The 20,432-nt window shown below is 41.2% G+C and overlaps 1 protein-coding gene across 2 annotated transcripts in view; it reads left to right on the top strand.

Moving 5' to 3' along the window:
- SH3RF1 (SH3 domain containing ring finger 1) overlaps positions 1-20,432 on the top strand; it is a 180,789-nt gene that overhangs the window by 117,719 nt on the left and 42,638 nt on the right. For both annotated transcript variants that reach the window (XM_080677041.1, XM_080677042.1), the window contains exons 3-4: positions 610-885; positions 1,713-1,808. In XM_080677041.1, the coding sequence (XP_080533167.1) occupies positions 610-885; positions 1,713-1,808 (372 nt within the window). The remainder of the gene's footprint in view (positions 1-609; positions 886-1,712; positions 1,809-20,432) is intronic.

Below are 20,432 nucleotides of genomic sequence, written 5' to 3'. Positions count from 1 at the left end.
CCGTGGCTCTCTGACTCACGGTTGTATTCCAGGCCCTGGCACATAGCAGACCCTCAATAAATACCAGAGTTCATGAGACAATAGGTCCTACTGTCCACATTAAAAGCAGCTGGGAAAGTTTTGCCCAAAGCCAAACTCTGATTCTTAGCCACCAAGTTGAAGAGCAGTCACTAAGTGAATGAATTGTGCTTCTATTTAAATTTTTCTTCTCAATGCTTATCATGTATCCTGCCGAACAAGGTAGTTACTATCAGGCAATAAGTTCGTTTTTTTACGAGTTTTTGAATTTTACACCAGGGAGCCAGACTCAGCAGTTCTATTTCCATGTATTAAATAAATACTCCAGACAAACCCCACAAAATGAGACTTAGGAGTAGAAGGCTAAATCCCAAGGAGTGTGCATGGGTGGTCGACTCTTCTTATTTCACTGTGACATTTGTTTGTTTGCTGTTTTTTGGTGAGACACATGTATAATTTTTTTATGTGAGATTTTTTTCTTCCGAGGGCAAAATGTTGGTTTGACCTTGTCTTGAAAGGAATGATAACACAGTTAAGTTTTCAGACACGTTGGGGATGTTTTTCCATTAAAACTCATCTCTTTTGTTTAAGGGTATACCTCAGTTACCATGTGCCAAAGCATTATACAACTACGAAGGGAAAGAGCCTGGAGATCTTAAATTCAGCAAAGGGGACATCATCATTCTGCGACGACAAGTGGATGAAAATTGGTACCACGGGGAAGTCAACGGGATCCATGGGTTTTTCCCCACCAACTTTGTGCAGATTATCAAGCCGTTACCTCAGCCTCCACCTCAGTGCAAAGCACTTTATGACTTCGAGGTGAAAGACAAGGAAGCAGACAAAGATTGCCTTCCATTTGCAAAGGTAATGTCAGGGTGGGGTGGTTTTCCACTTGCCAGTTAGTCCCCTGTACCTGGATACACAGCAGTAGGGCTCGTATTTCATTTTGCAAAAAAAGGGTAAAGTAGTGTTGTGTGAACTATATCACTGTGCTTTTAAAAACACCTGGAAGCAGTCTTCTTAAAGTCCCACAGAAAGAAATTCTGTGCTTGGGTTGTTCCATATGAAAGGTAATTTTGGTTGATGCTCTGTGTGGTATCATTTTCATATTTAGAGCCTAAATTTAATTCTAGGTTGCTATACGGGGTATGTGCGCCACCAGGGGTTTTAATTCACTGAATTATGAATTACAAAATGAAACAGCATTACTTCCTTATTTTCTATGTAAATTTCTTTGCTGGAAAGCACATAGGAATATATCAACTGAAATTGATAATCCCTGTGTGCTTTGGAATTTTAAGTAGGATATTGTGTTTTATGTAAAGAAAAACAGTGGGATATGCATTTAAATGGGCATTTGGTGTATTATCAGAGAGAAAGTGACAAGAGCCTGAGGATCCATCTAAAACGGGTTCAGGAGGCTGGGTAGCACTAGAGGTTGCAATCTGTGGATCTAAACAAAGTGAGCAACCAACGCCTGGTTAGCAGGGGCTCCTAGTTTCACAACTTTCTGAAAGGGCACCAGGTTGACTGAAAGTTACCATTTAGCTCATCAAAACATTGGATTCATGTACTAGAGGCATGTCACAGGGTTTTTATTCATGTATTCTTAAAACTTTAGTCCCGCTATTGAAAAGATAAAGTGACAAGCTTGATGGGGTCAGGTAGACTAATGTTTATTGTTTCTTTAGGATGATGTTCTGACTGTGATCCGCAGAGTGGATGAAAACTGGGCTGAAGGAATGCTGGCAGACAAAATAGGAATATTTCCAATTTCATATGTCGAGGTAAGTTCATCTGTAGACACGTATATCGTGTTCGTATTTAGCTCAGCCTGGCTGGCGTGGCATCGACCTATGAACCAAGAGGTCACGGTTCGCTTCCCAGTCAGGGCATATGCCCAGATTGTGGGCTCCATCCCCAGTGTGGGGCGTGCAGGAGGCAGCCGATCCATGATTCTCTCTCATCATTGATGTTTCTTTCTCCTTTTCCCTCTCCCTTCCTCTGTGAAATCAATAAAAATATATATATTTTATAAAAAGCAAATAAATCGTAATCAAGTCATTGGAGTATTAAGAAGTCCTAATAATCATTTTGCAATATAGACATATATTAAATTGTTGTGTTGCATACCTTTAAAAATACAGTGTTGTATGCCAATTATATATCAGTAAAACTTTGGTTGGGGGAGACAAAAACCTAGTCTTTTAAAAAAATAATGTCCTCGTCCTGGCAGGGTAGCTCAGTTTGTAGGAGTATCATCCTGTACACCAAAAGGTTTTAGGTTCAATTCCTGGTCAGGCACATACCTAAGTTGTGGGTTTGATCCCCAGTAGGGGTCAGTACCGGAGGTAACTGATTGATGTTTCTCTCTTTCTCCCGTCCTCTCTAAGATCAATAGAAATATCCTTGGGTGAGGATTAAAATAATAATAATAATTAATAATAATAATAATAATAATGTCCTCACAACACAGAGCACTGGGAATGCCCTTTCCAGATCACTGGATGCATTAGGAGGAATTCCTCCCTCCTGCACTACAATAACGGAAGATTATGAGACTGAAATATTTGAAACCCTTCACTTTGTACCCTTGCTGAAAGCATCCCTGTGTCTTGTGAAACCTCACTGTATGCTTCCTGTGCTGTTTCCAGGTGTTCTATCCCACTCGCCAGCTTTGGGTTCAGAGGGTTGATAAAGTTCCTGAGTAAGGTGGAAGACGAACGTATCTGGTTATTTGTTTACTTTTATTATCTTCCACATCATCAGAATGAGAATAGTGATTTTCAGAATAGGCCTCTGATAAACTTCAAGTGAATGAATGAATTTCTCTTCTATCCCAGGAGCAGCTTTTCCCTTCGTCCCCCTTTTTAATCAGCTTTATTCAGAAAGGTTATGGCCAACCTGATGAAGTGAAGTCTTTTTAGAGAATATGTCTAAAATAAAATGGTTGCATTATTTTAAGGAATAACACGGATTAAAAATGAACCACCAAGTTGCAATTTACAATAAGCCTTCATTACACAACATACACTTTCATGTCCTTTAGGCGAAATAATTTTTTGCTGAAAACAAAGTTGAAGGCAGTCTCAAAGAATGAAACACAGCCCAAACAACGATACAAAGTTAGCTGAGGTCACAGAAGGCTTCTGGAAGAGTGAGTTCTTAGTGGGTATCTGTGTGATGGATAAAAGGGGGTTAACCAAGAGAAATGGAAAAGATGACTTTTTATGGCAGGAAGAACATTCATACAGGCAGACCAGCATGTGCAAAAGCCAAAAAGTAAGAGCACTGATTGTTTAGGGAACTGAATGCGATTCTGTTATTTAAGACATCAAAGCATATAAAAAGAAAAACCACTATCACTTATTTTCCCATCTTTTTATCGGAGGCATTTGTTTTGGCATAATTCTCAAAGCTAAAATGACACTCGGTCCCCCCTCCCCCCCCAGAGAGTGTGATATTGCCAAAGTTCCCATGAAAAATCAGTTGGAAAAGTAATTCAGACCATCTATGAGCCTTGAACTTGATCCATACCCTTCAGATAGTCTTATTTATTGAAATATTTTTTTCCTCCTTTGAAAGTAAACACCAAAAACAAGTCTTAACTCTCAGTCATTCCTTCCTTTATATTATTTATATATTCTGATTCTGGGTCATGGAAAATGACCACAATTTCCAAGAATTCGAATAGTTACACCGCGGAGCATGGGTAAGCACAAGCTTCGCAATGAAAGCCCGTCTTTACTTGTTAGGTATTATCAATATTGCATGCCAGTACTTGGTGTGTGATGCAGGAAAAAGGATTGCTATGCTTTTGTTATTGGACGGGTGTAGAATTGCTCAAAGATCCACCCAGGGGAAGTCCGGAGTCACTCGAGTCACTGGATTCTTTACTCTGTCTTAAGTTGGAAAGAGAAACTGCTGCCCGAGAGGAAAGGATTTTCATTCTTTTCTCCTGCCTCTTTTCTTTCAAATGAGCATTTTCCTCATTTGAACCAGAATTTTTCCAGTTGAGACCAGGTAAATAAATCATCCATCTCTCAGAGACTCTGGCTATTTCTTTGATGTCAGGCCATCAGATGGAAGTTTCTGGTGGGGAGGGAAGCATGTGGGGATGAGTGACACCTGGCTTAGCCGTTTTGGTAATACAGGGGAGAACATTTCAATAGCAACCTATTGAAATTCAACCATTTGAGTAAAGTTGAGACGGTCTTACGAGGCAGTCTCAGAGCAAAGCCAACTCTAGGAATCAAACTTGGGGCTTTTTTTCTGAATAATGCTTTTTCTTTTGCTCTATAAACCACTTCAGGGCCCAGACCATCCCCAGTATAAAAACAGGCTGTGTTAGAAAAATTCATTTGTGAATTATTTTCTTTAGATCTTGTAAACATATATTTAAGTCTCCATCAATATTACTTTTGCTTTTTTCACTGTGCTGCCAAAAACTGACCCCCCCTCCCCAACCAGATGTTTTGAGAAGATCAAATGAAATAATATATCTCAAAGGGTCTGGCACTGCTATGTCTTACGCACAGTGGTTTGAAGCTCAGCTCAGACTGTGACTCAGAGTATGCCAGAGTGCAGTCATGATCAAATAAAAGACTCACCACCATGTATAATGAGGGAAATGAGTTCAGAATTGAATTCCAAGTTTCCGGAGGAATGTCTTCATTTGCTACAGGCTTGCCAGCAGAAGCTGGGACCCTCCCCCACCACCCCAATTCCTCCATTGGCTTTGGTAATGGGAAGGCCCAAGGAACTTGCATGTGTCAGAAACTAAACAGGATGGGCCTGGGAGTGGGATTCTGGACCTGGAGTAGATTCTCTGGGGTCAGAGTTCAGCTGTGGGATTAAGGGGTGCGGAAATTTGAAAGGAGCTGAGCATTAGAGATAGGTAAAGAGAGAATTGGGTGGGAGGACTGAGCTAGTGGGAAACCCTCCTGGACTAGTTGGCCCCTCCCTTCTTATCTTCAATTGTCTTTTCTCTTCTCCCTCAACTTTCTGTAACTGTGGACTGTGGTCTCTACCTGTGTTAGGGTAGGTAATAAAATGGTGGTAATGATAGCGTGAGTTGCAAACAGATGGCCTGTTATTAAAATACAGAATTCTTGAAGAGAAACTTGGTTGGGGGCATTGGGTAGCAGCCTTGGGCAAACTACGGCCCGCGGGCGGATGCGGGCCGGATCCGGCTGTTCTATCTGGTTCTCTTGTTCTCCCCTCTGCTCCTTTACTTTGAATTTATATTAGTTCACACAAACACTCCATCCATGCTTTTGTTCCTGCCCTCCGGTCCAGTTTAAGAACCCATTGTGGCCCCAGTTTAAGAACCCATTGTGGCCCTCGAGTCAAAAAGTTTGCCCACCCCTGGGGTAGGGGCAAGAATGGCTGTATAAATGGCTTTGCATTCTGTCTCTGGGAGCCTTTGTTTAAATTCTTAAGATAGTGTTCTCTTGCTGTTATCACATCCTCTCTTCCCTCCTGGGAATGCTTGCCTCAGACCCCTCTCCACTGAAGTCCCAGAGGTTGTGGATTCCAGTCTGTTTAGACTGGAGTTTCCTAGATTTGAACAGGTTGGAAATGGTGAGGAGTAAGACTTCCTTGGGGAAGCCCAGGGAATGCTTGCAGACACTCTGACAGGATATGTATAAAAAAGTATATTTGTCAAGAACTGACTACAGTTAAAAAAAAAAAAAGTATCTTGCTTCTTTCTTTTTTCAAAAATACCAGTGTTCTACCAAATAGAATGGAAAGATTTTAGCACCCTCATTAATTCGGAGCTGACTCATGCAAGTTTAGCCGTCATTTGGGCAAGGATGACATGATTCTTAGCAAGCAGAAGGTTTGAACGAAGTAAGTGCTAAACATCGGTTTAGGATGGTTTTTCAAACACCATTGTGTATTGTAGGCTTATGACGAACATACATTTTCATTAAATTTATCATTTTACTTTGATTCCTAGTCATTTGTTTAAAATACCACTTACCCAGTTTTAAAAACATTAGCAACTTGCTCCTCTGCTGTAGATGTAATATAAAAATAAGCATTCCTTATGTGCATAAGGCATAAAGTAGGCGTGGCCTAATAGTCAAGTACTCTTCGTCTTTAGTTACTGCCAGAAAGAAGGGCACCCTGTCTTGTTCTTTAGATCTCTGCTCAACTGTCACTTCTGACAGGCTTCCCCTCACCACCTTATCTAAAGTAATTCTTCCTCTTCCATTTACTGTACTTCACACACAAGGTGGTATGATCATGGGGGAAAAAACTTGGACTCTGAGCCCAGGTGGCTGAGATTCAAGTCTTGGCTCTGCCACTGATTGTCTGAGGGACTTTGAGCCGGGGTCTCCTCATTTGTAAAATAATAGAACCCCTTCTTAGAGTGAGCTAATTCCAATGATACTTATACACAGTCCCTGGCACCTGGTACAAGCTGAGTCTGTGATAACTATAGTTATCATCAGTGTTAGTGTTACTCCTTCATAGCACTTTTTATTCTCTTTAACTCTTTTAAGTTATTTGTTAATGTGGTTATTGTCTCCCAATATTCCAGGCTGCAATTAGCATGTGAAGTCCCGAGGCAGCATCTTGTCTTTCTGGTTTACCTTGGTCTCTTGAGGTTCTGGTACAGCACCTGCCCTTAGTAGTCTCTCAGAAAATATTGGTTGAATGAGTGAATGAGCAACCTAAGAACCTTTTGGACCAAAACCAAAAATGAACTGGTTTTTAGATGTTGTCAACTTTTATATATTTTTTTGGCATTACCATCTAAGCATATATTTTATCATTGGTTTATCTTCCTGCTATATTTGGAAGGGGTGTCTTGTGTAACCTTACTGAGATCTTTTTAAAATGAAGCTGGGTGAGTCTTTGGTTACACCAAATTTAGAATTTTTCCAGACTAAGATAATGGTGAATTATTTTGGATACTCTGGAGATTAGATCATGGAGCCTCTATCTTTTATCTCTTATACTAGAGGCCCAATGCACGAAATTCGTGCAAGAGTAGACCTTCCTTTCCTGCTGGCACCAGCTTTCCTCTGGCACCCGGGACCCAGGCTTCCCTCTGGCCGCCGGCAGGCACCTGGGACCCAGGCTTCCCTCGTAGCCCCAGCTTCGTCCGGAAGGACGTCTGGTCTAATTGGCATATTACGCTCTTATTATTATAGATACAGAAGATTCCCTAATACTTTCTGAGATGAATTGCCACCTGCTTGAGATTATTCCTTTGGTTATTCCTTATTGTCAGGGAGCCTCATTTAAAAAAAAAATACTGTTATTGAGTTACAAATGACATAGAATAAACTGCACATATTTAATGTGTACAGTTGGAGGTATTATTTGTTGGTTTCAACTTAGGGAACCAACCCAAAAGCAAATCTCAGAGGACCTTCCTATGGCGAGGAATAGAATGCGTGTCATCTGTCTTAATGGAAAATCCTGTGTGGGGGCCTTAAGGGTCAGACTGCAACTTCCTCTCCTAAGGAGTCAGGGAACTGGGAAATACCGTCTGTGTTCCAAGGAAGAAGAATGGAGGTTTGGGCACATAGTGTGAAGTTGCCAAGGTTATCTTTATTTCTTAATGTAAAAGCCTTTGCTCTAGAAAATAATGAGAGCAGAAGACCCAAATCAGTCTTTGATTTCATGATCAGAATTAACGGAACAATATAAAAAGATTCTGTCATTTGTATTTTGAATGTATTATTTTTTCCTTTAAAATTAAGAAGTTACATGTTCACCTCATCCATTGCTGGTGGAACTGTGAAATAGTGCAGTCACTTTGGAAGATAATTTGGCAGTTCTTTAAAAGGTTAAACATAGAGTTACATTAAAAAAAATAGTGAATGTTCAATTGATTGAAATCATTCTTATTAACAGATTTGGTGGGGGGAGGAGTTGGAAAGACAGAATTACTATATGACTCAGCATCCAGATCCCCCCTTCGTTTCTGAGGCAAATTAATTTTTATAAAAGCAATTTAGAGAAATTGTTGGAAAGGCAGAATTACTGTGTTGCTTGTCACTCTAACTTTCTCCTTCAATTCTGAAGTAAATTAGTTTTTATAAGTGAAAGTTACAGATATTGTTAAGAACTCAGTAAGGGAGATTTATTCCGTTGCTTAGCACCAGATGTTCGTCTTTCATTCTGATTCACTGAATACTTTGGAGCAGCATTTGTACTTTATTTTTTTAGTGCTGTGGGCTCTGTCCCATGGTGCAGGTTTTCATGTCTTCTGAATGTTACCAGCTTGATACAAGTAATTGTTGCCTTCCATTCTGCCACAGCAGCAGAAGGAAAATGAGCACTGGCTCCTGAATTTCTAAGGGCACAGGCAGGTCTCTGGACTCCAAGAACAACTGCTTAGTCTATATAGCTAGAGGCAACCGGACTAGGCTCCGTCTGGAAAGGAGTCCTTTAAATTAGGTGAGGAACTTTATTTAGGGCAGTTTATGCTCTAGCTGTTCTTCAGCAGCCTCTTACTAACTCAGAGTTTCCTTTTGCTTTCCATTAGGAAAACTTCAGGGAGCTGAGATTCTAAAGACCAATTCATGTTTATTGAGTTCTCCCCACATGAATGGACTGTTTCCGGTCCTCTGGGTAGTTTTTAGAGAACATAAAAATGCAGGTCTCCTGTAGAGCCTTAATCAGAGGCCGAGGATAATGACCAAATGGTGTCTAATGTCCTCGAGGACTCCCCGAGGAGTCCTCAAATTCTTTAGCCTGGCCATTTTCCCCTACACATGCCAAGAGCCCCAGCTAAGTTGGTCTTCTGATCATTCGTGGAAAACAGATACCTTGGAACTGCTGCCTTACAGCTCATCTGGGGTATTTCTTTGTACCTGTATCTGTGGAAAGCTCAACTTTTTCTCCAGCTTCCAGTCAAGACTCTTATTCCTTAAGAAGCCTTTCCTCCCTAATTCTTCTATGCATAAACAGAACAGAACGGGCCCCTGGCTGCACGCCCCCACCGAGTGCTCCGTTTGTACCATTCGTACACACGTGGCACATGCCAAGGGTATAGCTCTGTGTGGAGATGATTTGATGTTTTCCTGTGTTCCTTGAAAGCCGAATCTCACATAAAAATATTTTAAGTCATTTATTTCTGTAATATAACCACATTCCAGAAAAGTTGGAAAGTAAATAACCTTTAGTCCCATCACATATAATTTTCTGAACTATGCTTTCATTCTTTTTCCTTGTGCTTTAATGATACGACACACATGATCTTGCCTTTCTATACAGTATTATAGTACTCCTAACCATCAGTTGTTATGACCGTGTAATAAGCATTCTAGTAGCTAAACCATAATATGGTTACTCTCCCCCCTTCACCCCATTGTTTAAACAAGTTAAGTGACTTGTTTGGGAGTACACGCCCAGTAATTGAGAAGTGAATCATGGTGTCTGTCCATCATTGCCCTGAGCTCCTGCACTAGCCTCAGAGCACATGCATCTTAGTCTTTCGAATGTTGGTACAGGATCACTATTTTTATAAAGATTCCTTAAGAAGTGTGGAGCACATTTTGATTTTTCATCAAGAATAATGAAGATTTTCAAGTTCTAACGCATAAAAGGTTTATTTTGGTTCATGCACACCCAGGGACACCAAAAAAAAAAAAAAAAAAAAAGGTTCACAAATGATTCATTACTCAACAATTTCAAATATCTGAGGCTTTTTTAAAAGAGGAAAATCACTAATTTAAAACCTTAATATTTTAAGGTATTTTAAATTTTATTATTTATTTTAAAATGTTATTTGTTGCTATATACTAGTACATCCTCAGTTTTGTTAGTAACTAAGGTTTTAAGACACAGCGGCAGTTCACTTGAATTAACCAAGTGTTCAACCATGTCTGTATCCTGTGAAGAAGACAGAATGGCAGTCCTGTGCTGTTCTACACTCTTGTGTGCACATGTGACATATAATAACATGAACAGACCAAATGTCTTGATTATTAAACCAACTAGTGGCCCGGTACACGAAATTCGTGCACATTAAAAGGGAATTAATTAGAGGAAATATTATAATATTACTATTTGCCCTTTCTCTATAATAGAAGTGTCAGAGATGAAAGAAAATTAATAAAATGTATTTGAAAATCTCCCTCCTGTCAGAGTCTAGGGCACATTGCGGGACCCAGAATCAAGTTCCCGCCCACCTGCGTGCCTTGTAATCGCGCGAGATCCAGACCCAGCCGGCCCCACCCCCGTCAAGCCCCGCAGGGCAGGGGGTGCAGCCTCAGGTCCCTTGGTGCCGGGGCGGGGGACGCGGCCTCAGGTCCCCCGTCCTGACCTCTGGTCCCCTAGCCTCGGTGCTGGGATGGGAGACGCAGCCTCAGGTCCCCGGCCTGGCCTCAGGTCCCCCCAGCCTTGGTGCGAGGGCGCAAGGGCATGACGACCATTTGCATATTAGCCCTTTATTATATAGGATGGGGAACAAGTTTCTCAGTAGTGAAATAGAATGTGTTTCAGGAAAAACATTCCTAAGTGTTATAAAACGACATTGCCTTCAATTATAGAGGTTCGTGGCAATGTTGTACCTATTAGGTTTCTGTATGTATGGAGCAAAAATTTGTCTATATGCTGAGAAGGAAGATTTTAAACAAAAGTAAACAGAAGTCATTATGGTCAATACTCAAAGCATTCTCTTTCTGTGCCAAATTCCTTCTTGGTGATCCCCTTCCTCCCATGTTCTTTACATCTCGCATGTGTGCACGCGCACACACACACATACACACACACACACACACACACACACACTCTCTCTTTAGGTATCAGTGCTGGGGGATGATTCATTCACTGATTTGTTAACCATTTACACATCACTATGGAATTTCTGTCAGTGGGTCATTTTACATTGGCAAAGTGTTACTTAGAATTTAAGGATGATTCCATATTCTTAACCTCCTGGGATATATGTATATTTCTTCTGTAGTATTCCTACACCTGGTAATGAGGTCCCTGACAATAAATTGTGTCCATGGAATGTACCTTTTTGGTTTATAGACACTTCTTATTTATGGTGTGCATTAGATGAACAAATACCAAACAGGAAAAAGCATACACAGAAGCTGGTGTGTTGTCAGATCCAGTGAGCATTGAGCTGAACTGAGTCAGATTTTTAAATTATTCATCAGTCTGTCTCCTCCGCAATATAATTAGATTGTAGATCTATCTGTTGCTTCAGAAGTAACATTACTTATTTATTGAGTATGACTAAGTATTACTGCCTCTTTAACCTCATCTTTCAGGGAGAGCTTTCCTCTTTCTTGACATCTTTTCTGCATATTCACTGTTCACAGCCTCCCTCTCATCTGGGTGGATGAAGTGTTTCTTTTCCTTTGCAGTTGCCCCCTCCTTCCTCCTGCGTCTTTCATCAGCAGCAACTTGGTCACATCATATATATAATATTCTTCGATTGCATTCCCCTCCAGTTATGAAACTACCTCTTTCCTTCCTTTCTCTGCCAAAATCTTCACAAGAATCACTTATACCCGCTCACTGCCTCTGCTTTCTTACTCCCTGCAATTAAGCCTTTGGCCCCTCGAGTTCCTGAAATTGCCCTCCTGCTTGCCACCTCAATGCCTTTTTTTAGCTCTTCTTTTGTTCTTTCATCCTCCAGTGACATCTACCTCTTTCTTTCCCTCCCTCCCTCCCTCCCTCCCTCCCTCCCTCCCTCCCTCCTTCCTTCCAAAATTAAACCATTGTGACCACCATTCTTAGTCTCTGTCAAACTCTGCCTTTTTTATTTCTGGGGCATTGGTTGGATGGTTGGTCTGGGAAACTTTGCAAAGTCTTTCCGTAGCCTGAGAATTCTGTGCCTTTTGCTTTTCCTACTGTCCCTGCTTTCTGACCTACATTTTTCTCCCTAAGTCAGAGAACACTAACTAGTATGACGCCACATGACTTTTATGTTTGGCTTGCAGAGTGGTTTTGTTTTAATTAGTTGTAAAGATAGAAAAAATCAGATTTTACATAGGCCTAAATTCCCACCTTTCCTTTAAAAACAAACAAAAACCAATGGATACTGGCAAGCAGCTGTCCAGTTGAAGTACAATATGAGTCACATGCATATGGATACTGGCAAGCAGCTGCCCCCTGAGAGAGGGCAGACACCCCTGAGTTCACCCTGGTGTCCGTGTCCACCACTCCCTGTTGGTCTCTATCTTGCCTTCTTCAGTCATTGACCTCCCCTGCTCACGCTCTGCTGACACGCCAATTTGTACCTCCTTCCCTTAATGCTAGAAATCCATAGTGCTGTTTCCTGGGTCCTCTTTTTCTGAGGGGCCTGTTTCTCTGTTTCCCCCTCCCCCGCACCTATTACTATGGCGAGCTTACAGTAGTCACTCAACATTTGAATGAGTGAAAGGCTCCATTGGGTTTGATTCAGAATAATTTTGTTTGGGGTTGAGAAGAGTTATTTGTATTTTACATAGGCATAAACCTTGACAGATCATTAAGTCCAACGTCATGTTACATATGATGAATGCAAGACACACACGAGATCATGTGACTTACCCAAGGAAACAGAGCAAATGAAGGGCTGGCTGGCGCCCCCCAGTGAGTAGTGAGAATAGCTTCCATTCACCTAGCCCTCTAACCTGTTCTCACTTCTGCCTGGAGTATGCAGAACCGATCCTACCTCCCCCATTGTGTACAGCTGCGGAAACTGAAGCCACCGAATTTAAATGGTTTGCCCACGATTCCTCAGCCAGTGAGGGCAGAGACCTGACTCCAATCTAGACCTTTCGAGTTCCAAGCTTTTCCTGTGGTTTTTCTATGGCAGTTCTGTATTCAGCTCTCTAAGCTAAAGTTCTTTTTAGGCTGTCCATGAAGCGCACCCTTCCATCGTCCTTTACATTTCAAAGTCAGAAACGTGGGGGGAGAAAAACACATTCTGGTTTATTTATTTATTTTTTCACAGCCCAGGGCCAACCGAGGCGATGTTTCCTCTCCCTTACCTAGTAGCGCAGGGAGAAGGTTACTTTGAAAATCCTTTCCCTGGGCAGGATGTCCTATGGGGGGGTATATTGTGGGTCTGTGCTCCTCATGGCCCTGCTGCGAAAGGGGTGACCCTCGCTGTCGTTGCTAGTGGGCTGCTTCAGGGCTCAGGAGGCTTCAGAAATGTGGGCCCTGGGAAGTCAGGGGAGACGTTTCAGTCATCCTTTTGTTGATGTAAGAAAGGCCTAAATCTGTAGAAAATCTTCACGCGTTTATTTGAGCCAAACTGACAGTTGCAGGGAAGCAAAATTTCAATGGATTGAGAAAGTGCTCTGGAGAAAGGCAGTTTTGCAGCTTATTTTATACATCAGAATCAAAGGAGGAGATGTAGGAGGGTTGCATGAACTTCACTGGTGGTAGATTAGGGAGTAGGAGAAAGCAAAGCAGGGAAGTCTCTGGGACTGGTTAAAGAGTAAAGAGTAAAACGGGGAGACACGTACTTCTTTTCCATTGGTGGGTACAGGATAGTTAATAATTAACATTTACAGCGCTATGGAGGTGGTTCTCAGGGAACAGCATCATAATGAGGGACTGTGTTCTCCTGCCCTAGTGTGAAGTTGCACCCTGAGGGGTCCAGAAAAAGGGGATTGCTCTGACACTCCAAGGGTGTGTTACTGTAAATGCAAAAAGACAATAGACAGACTCACTTAGGGTAAAGCTTGACCTTTGTTCAAGGAAGCTACAGGCCTAGGTTGTGACTACCCACCATGCCCTGCTTTTAGTTAGGAATTTTCATCCTAGGTGGTTATTTTCGGTCTCTTGGGTTTGTAGGGCCTTCCATGGAGGCCTCCCTGAGCTTGTCAGGTTTAGCATGTGGCCCCTTTTTGTCCACACGTAGTGTTCAGCCGGTCATTGTGCTTAGTGACCTTCTGTATCCGGCCACCTTGGGTACAGCTCCACTCCTGCCTCGAACTCCTGAGGTATCGAGCTGCGCTGTCCAATATGTAGGGCTATCAAGCCCTTGAAACGTGGCTGGTCCAGATTGAGATGTGATCTAAGGGTACAGTGCACATTGGATTGCAAACACTCGATACAAAAAGAGAGAGAGAGAGAGAGAGAGAGAGAGAGAGAGAGAGAATGTAACCGTCTGAATAATGATTACATGGTGAAGTGGTAATATCTGGATATGCTGGGTTAAATAAAACATATTATGAAAATTCATTTTACCTGTTTCTTTTTGTCTTTTAAAAACGTGGCTATTAAAAAACTTAAAACTATGCATGTGACTCATATTATACTTCAACTGGACAGGGCTGGTCTGGGAGGCAGGCAGCCCTTTCTCCCCTTGTTAGTGTTAAGACACCAACATTTTTATTCATTCAACAAGTGTTTACAGAGGCGTAATGGAGTTGCTACCTGAGGGAGGCTTTGGCATCAATTTGAAAAGACTCCTGAGTAATCCCATCAGTCTGTCTAATTATTCCTCTTCTGTGGGGGGAGTCTTGTATTATACATGAAGACTGAGCTTGCTTTTGTACTTAGGTCATCCCCAAACAAAAACCTTGTTTCCTAAATTGTGGGGAAGAATACTCGACTAAAGGAAATACAAATTCCCCATTGCCATTTTGAAAAAAAAACAAACCCATTTTGCAAAGGATTGTAATGTGAGGCCAAGTATTCTCATGTCTTTTAGGAGGAGGTCAGTGCATGGATTTCTGTCCCACAGTTCTTCACAGTGTCTGCTTCTGGGGAGGGCACGCTGGACCTGGCCATGCGGCAGAATGCTGAAGAGCCCCACTTCTCTCTTTTCTTTTTTTAAAATATATTTTTATTGATTTCAGAGAGGAAAGGAGAGGAGAGATAGAAACATCAATGATGAGAGAGAATCATTGATTGGCTGCATGCCCCCCACTGGGGATTGAGACCACAACCTGGTTATGTGTCCTGACCGGGAATCGAAACTGTGACCTCCTGGTTCACAGGTTGACGCTCAACCACTGAGCCACGCTGGCCAGGCTCTCTTTTCTTTTTTAAATGAAATTTATTGCGGTAACATTGGTTAATAACATTATATAAAATTCAAGCATATAACTTTAGGCTACAACATTTAATCATGGCTTTATGAAGGTGGAATTTGGGGGAGATGGACCGTTAGCTAAGTGGTGATGGCACCGCTACTGAGCCTTGTGGGAAAGCAAAGTGCTAGCCCCACCTGGTTCTTTACACAAAACCAATGCTTCACAGGGTCAAATATTGAGATGTAAAAAGAAAGCAAAAGAAAAAAGGAAAATACTAGAAAAAAACGTGTTTTCTTTTTAAAAATAATTATGGAATAAGATTTTTAAAGCATGATTTTAAATTGAGATGCCATAATGGAAAAAGATTGATAAATTTGGCTCATGATATAAAAATGTATGTATAGCCAACATATATCAAATTAAAAAACAAATTGAAACAATATTTTCACTTTGGTGGATATATTTATATATATAAAAAGCCAGTGTCCGGAACGTTGGAATGAGTGGAATGACTGGAACGACCAATCGCTATGACGCCCACTGTGGCTGGCCAACCTCCTGCAGCCCCTCCCCGGCCAGCCCGGCCTCTGATCAGCCCACCCCACCCCACCCCAATTGGGGTCAGGGCCAGCCGGCCAACTGCCCATGGCCCTTCCCCCATGCCGGGCTGGCCCCAATCAACCCCCATCAGGGCTAGCTGGCCAAACCCTACCTCTGCACGAATTCATGCACTGGGCCTCTAGTACACATATAAATATATACATGCATTCATATTATGTTAGAGAATGATTTATATAATACCTAAAGAACACATATAAATGTATAAGAAAATATCAATAATCTAATAGAAATATGGATAAAGTATGAGAATAAGCAAATCCTAGGAAAAAAATAGACACTTAATCTCATTAATAAATGGAGAAATACAAATGAAAACAGTTTTCTTGCCTCTCCAACTAATAGACGTTTTAAAATTAATGATAACACTTAATACTGTTAACAATATAGGAAATGGGCCTTTTCATACACTATGGGGGGTGATGAAAATTGACCTTTTTTGGAGTTCAGTATGACAGTATCCTTCAAAAAAATGTCCTAAGTCTACACTTTGATCTAACAATTTCAAATAAAAATGTATGTTGGCTATACATACATTTTTATATTATAAGCCAAATTTATCAATCTTTTTTCATTATGGTATCTTAATTTAGAAGTTTTCCCTGAAGATCTGCTTGCCCAGACTTGCCAGGCTGTATTACACGATGACATGTGTGCACTGTGGGACAGCAGACTGTCATCCTGTGTCTGTTAATGTGCAAAGGTGCTCATGAGATACTGTTAGAGGCGAGGATAGTATGTGCTGCTCTGTTAAGATTAGTGGAGTAGATGGATAATTTAACAGTATCCGTATAGGAAATATATTACATTTATAATATATTACATTTATAATATGTTTTTTCAAATCCTTATTTGCCTTTTATTGAAAAACTGTTAGGTTCCGGGAACTCTAGTGTATTTGTATTCTCTAGTGTTCAAAAACTAGAGTCTGATTCATCTCTAAAGCATTATATAAAATAGTCAATATTCAAGTTAGTTCGCATTAAATTTTTTGTTCCCTTTTTAAAAAATTTAAGTCCCAATTGTTAAAAAGGCCATATTCTCTTTAGCAAAGAGGACAGCCACATACACAAAAATTATTTTGGTATTTCTTAGGCTGCCTGTGGTTGTCATTATTTTGTCAGTATTTTCTTTTTCATGTTCATGTATACTTTTGATTATCTCAAAGATGAATTCTTTCTAAATTTTAAGGTTTGCCAAGTTCTAAGATCAACAAATCCAGCTAGACCATGCTTTTTGCACCTGTGTGCTGAATTTTACCTTGTATCCAACCTAAGTCTTATCAGATATTCCTTACCAAGTGTTTGGAAGAAGGTATGTTAGTGTATACATTTATTCTGCAGGTGATGAGTGCACTCCTAAACTAAAGGTCACGGCTAGATAAATGTCATGGGAAGGCTATGCTACTGAGCTCAAACATTCACAAATGAACTTCAACAAAATCCTATTAAAAGCTGTGAGGTCCTTGCTTTCCTGTTGTTACTCCAGTTTAAGTCACACTTACAACAAAAGCCTCTTTAAGTTTCCGCCTGATTTACTTAATGCCTCTACCAAATAGACCTCACTTTATGATTTTCTTTGTGACTTGTAAGGCAGCAAATACTGTCCTTAATACTAACCTCTGCTGCTTTAGAAGAAATCTAAAGTAATTTCAAAATACGACAACATTCTGCTAACAAATGTTAACATCCATGTGTGATAATGAAATGCAGGAAAACTATACTAGGCTATTTAGAGGAATAGAAATTTAGAGGGATGAAATGGAAAAATGATCGCTGTTTAAAGTAAGATCATTATCCGTGTGGGGAGTGAAAAGAGACAAAAGATCACTGGCTCCAACTTCCTTAGTTCATAGATGAGGAAGCTGCCATCAAGAGCAGTCACAAAGTTAATGGCTGTGCTGGGAATAGAACTGTGGTCTTCTGCCTGCAGTTTGCTAGTTGCATCACACTGTGTATCCACCTGCGTACACATGTTTGTGCACATAGACTGTGTTTTTCTAAACATGCCAACCCTATGGCCCAGCCATTCCACATCTGAACATATACTCAAGTATCCACCAAAAAGACATGTCCAAGATGATTCATGGAGCATTGCTGTTAATAACCAAAATCTATAGGAAGGAAGGAAGGAAGGAAGGAAGGAAGGAAGGAAGGAAGGAAGGAAGGAAGGAAGGAAGGAAGGGAGGGGAATGGGAAGGGGAGGGGGGGAGAAGAAAGAAGAGGGAAGGAGAGAAGAAAGGAGGGGAGGGAAGGGGAACCCAAATATAAATCAGCAGTAGGGTGGATAAACTATGGTATATCCACACAATGAAATATTACACAGCAGTTAAAAAGAATGACTGATTCATGGAGCAGTATGGATAAACCTGGGCCAGGGAAGGGGGGGAGGGGAGGGAGCATGTTGTTGAGTGAAAGAAGCCAGACATAGGAAATTATGGAGTGCATTTGTGTTCTATTTATATGTCTGTTTATAAATTCCTTAAGGTCAGGGACCATTCCTCTACATCTGTAGATCTCCAGCACCTAGCACATTATCTGGCAATAGCAGGTGCTCAAAGTGTAGTTGTTGTAATGGAAAGTATATGATATAGAAAAAGGCACATGGCGCACGTTTTTTTTCTATTGAGAAAAGCAGTAGGAAATATAGGGAATAATAATTAATTCTCGGATGTTTTTATGAGAGCATAGCATATGGAAACCTGAAATATTAGCACAATATGAACTACAATGGGCACTTGGCTAGGTATGACCATAACTAGACTCTGGTAATATCTCAGACTTTTTCAATACAGACATTGCTATTGGAGCCTATGATTTGACTCAGAATGAATTCAGCTATGATACCAAGCAGATGTAATAGTTTTCTCTAGTCATATTTGTGGCCTCAGTGAGGAGGAAGTGGATTCAGTCCCTTCCCTATTTCTATTCAGTGCAACAGAAGTGCTGCTGAGCTAATCAGTGGGTTTTAGCACACTGATTAGGTCATGCTTTTGAGGATTCGTGCCTTGGGGACCAAATGAGCTTACACTGGAAGAAGGCTTTCTCTGACTCCTTGTCCTCTGGCATTGCTGGGTGACTGGCCATCTCTTTGGGGTGATACGTTTGGGATGAGGGGAATGGATTAGCTCTTCTGTCTGCTTTGATTTCAGACCCCTCCTTCCCAGTTTGTGTAGGAATGAGGACCCAACCACCACATGGTTTGCTGAGGTTTATTAGCACTCCACACTGAGGTTTGGGCAATTGCCACCACAAAAATAAGACATTACATTGCTTCCTTGAGGTATTTGATTGTCTTGGAGACCACCCAGAAGGTGAGATGGCTAAACTAAGGTGGGATTGGTAAATTCTGGATCTCCTGGTCAGATGCCATCGTAATGCTATTATAAGACTACCCTTTAAACGTACCTCACTTCTTCATCCCTAAACACGTAGCACAACGAGACATGGTTTCTTTCTCCTGCCATGGGTGCCTCAGGCATTGATAGGTGGTACTGTGGCATTCCTGCCTACTGTTCCAGGCTGTCAGTGGAAGAAGTCCTAGAAGACTGAAGGAAAGGTCTGCTTATGTTTGAAAAAGATGTGCCCTACTACTTATAGATCAGACAGGCCCAGTGAATTCGAGCCTTGGGGGAACCCAGGGACAAACTGTTCATCAATTTGCAATCATCTATAGGAGCACGGCGTATTGAGCTGCAGTTAATACAGACAGCTTTGTGAGCAGCCACTGGTGCCAGAGCAAGTTCACTGTTAATTAAATGCTGACCGGCAGGATTCCCATTCGGCTCGTAGGACATTCGCATCAACAGGATGAAAAGACATGGTCCTAACCAGTTAGGTGGGTGAAAAATAGCATTTGGTGATGTTAGTTAATCTAAAGGTATTTGTGAAGTGCTGAGCAGGCAGTGCGGAGGTGGAAAAAGCTCTGTTGCTTTTCCTATTACCTAAATGACCTTTAAAAAGTTTATTTTTTATCTCTGTGTTTCATGAGAGTTAAATTACACTCGATGTTTTCCCATTATTCTATTATCTGGGTAAGTTATATGCAGCTTGTTTTCACTGGAGCTTTCCCGGAACGTATTTTACCTCAGGGAAAACAAAACCCTTAGGTTCTCTCCTTTCTTGCCGGTGTTATCAGCCCCGTGCACAGCTTTCCACCCGTTGGGCCGTTACTTCATTCACACACAGGCAACTTGTCAAATACAGCGAGGTAGCTCGCCAACAGGATGTGAATCTCATGTCTTACCCTCTTACGATTTAAAACTTAATAACTGACAGGATGATGTGAAAAAATATGTATCAAGAGTTTTTACCAACCATTTTGTTAGGCTCCCCCAAATTTATATGGAAGTAGATGAGTTAACATCTCGGGTTTCGTTCTTCGTTGTCTTGCTCATTTTCACCAAGCCCAAAAGTTGCTCCTTTGGATGTTCAGTTGTGCTTCCAGCAAACCCCCAGCCATTGCTGGGCAATAGAGTCATCAGTTGGACAAACTTACCCTTTCTAATTGCTCTTCTCTAAATTTCATCAGTGAACTAAAATAAATCCTTATCTGTTAATGGCAATTTTAAAAATTCTGAAGATTCTTGGAAAAAATGTTTCTTAACCTTGTCAGTCTTGCATTGAACCGTTTCCTCTTGATTTAGCACCCCAGTTTTGAGAGAAAAAGTATTTCACATGGAGAAAATATATACCCACTTGCATATGCAAACTTTAAAGTGGTGGTGTTAAATTTTAGTTGAAAATAACCCTGGCCTGGTGGCTCAGCTGGTTGGAGCATCATCCTGTACACCAAAAGACTTTGGGTTTAATTCCAGGTCAGGGCACATACCTAGGT

The sequence above is a fragment of the Plecotus auritus genome, assembly GCF_963455305.1.
Source record: "Plecotus auritus genome assembly, chromosome: 6".
Taxonomy (NCBI): Eukaryota; Metazoa; Chordata; class Mammalia; order Chiroptera; family Vespertilionidae; genus Plecotus; species Plecotus auritus.
Note: the sequence above shows the minus strand (reverse complement) of the source record. Positions and strands in the feature narration are given on the sequence as shown.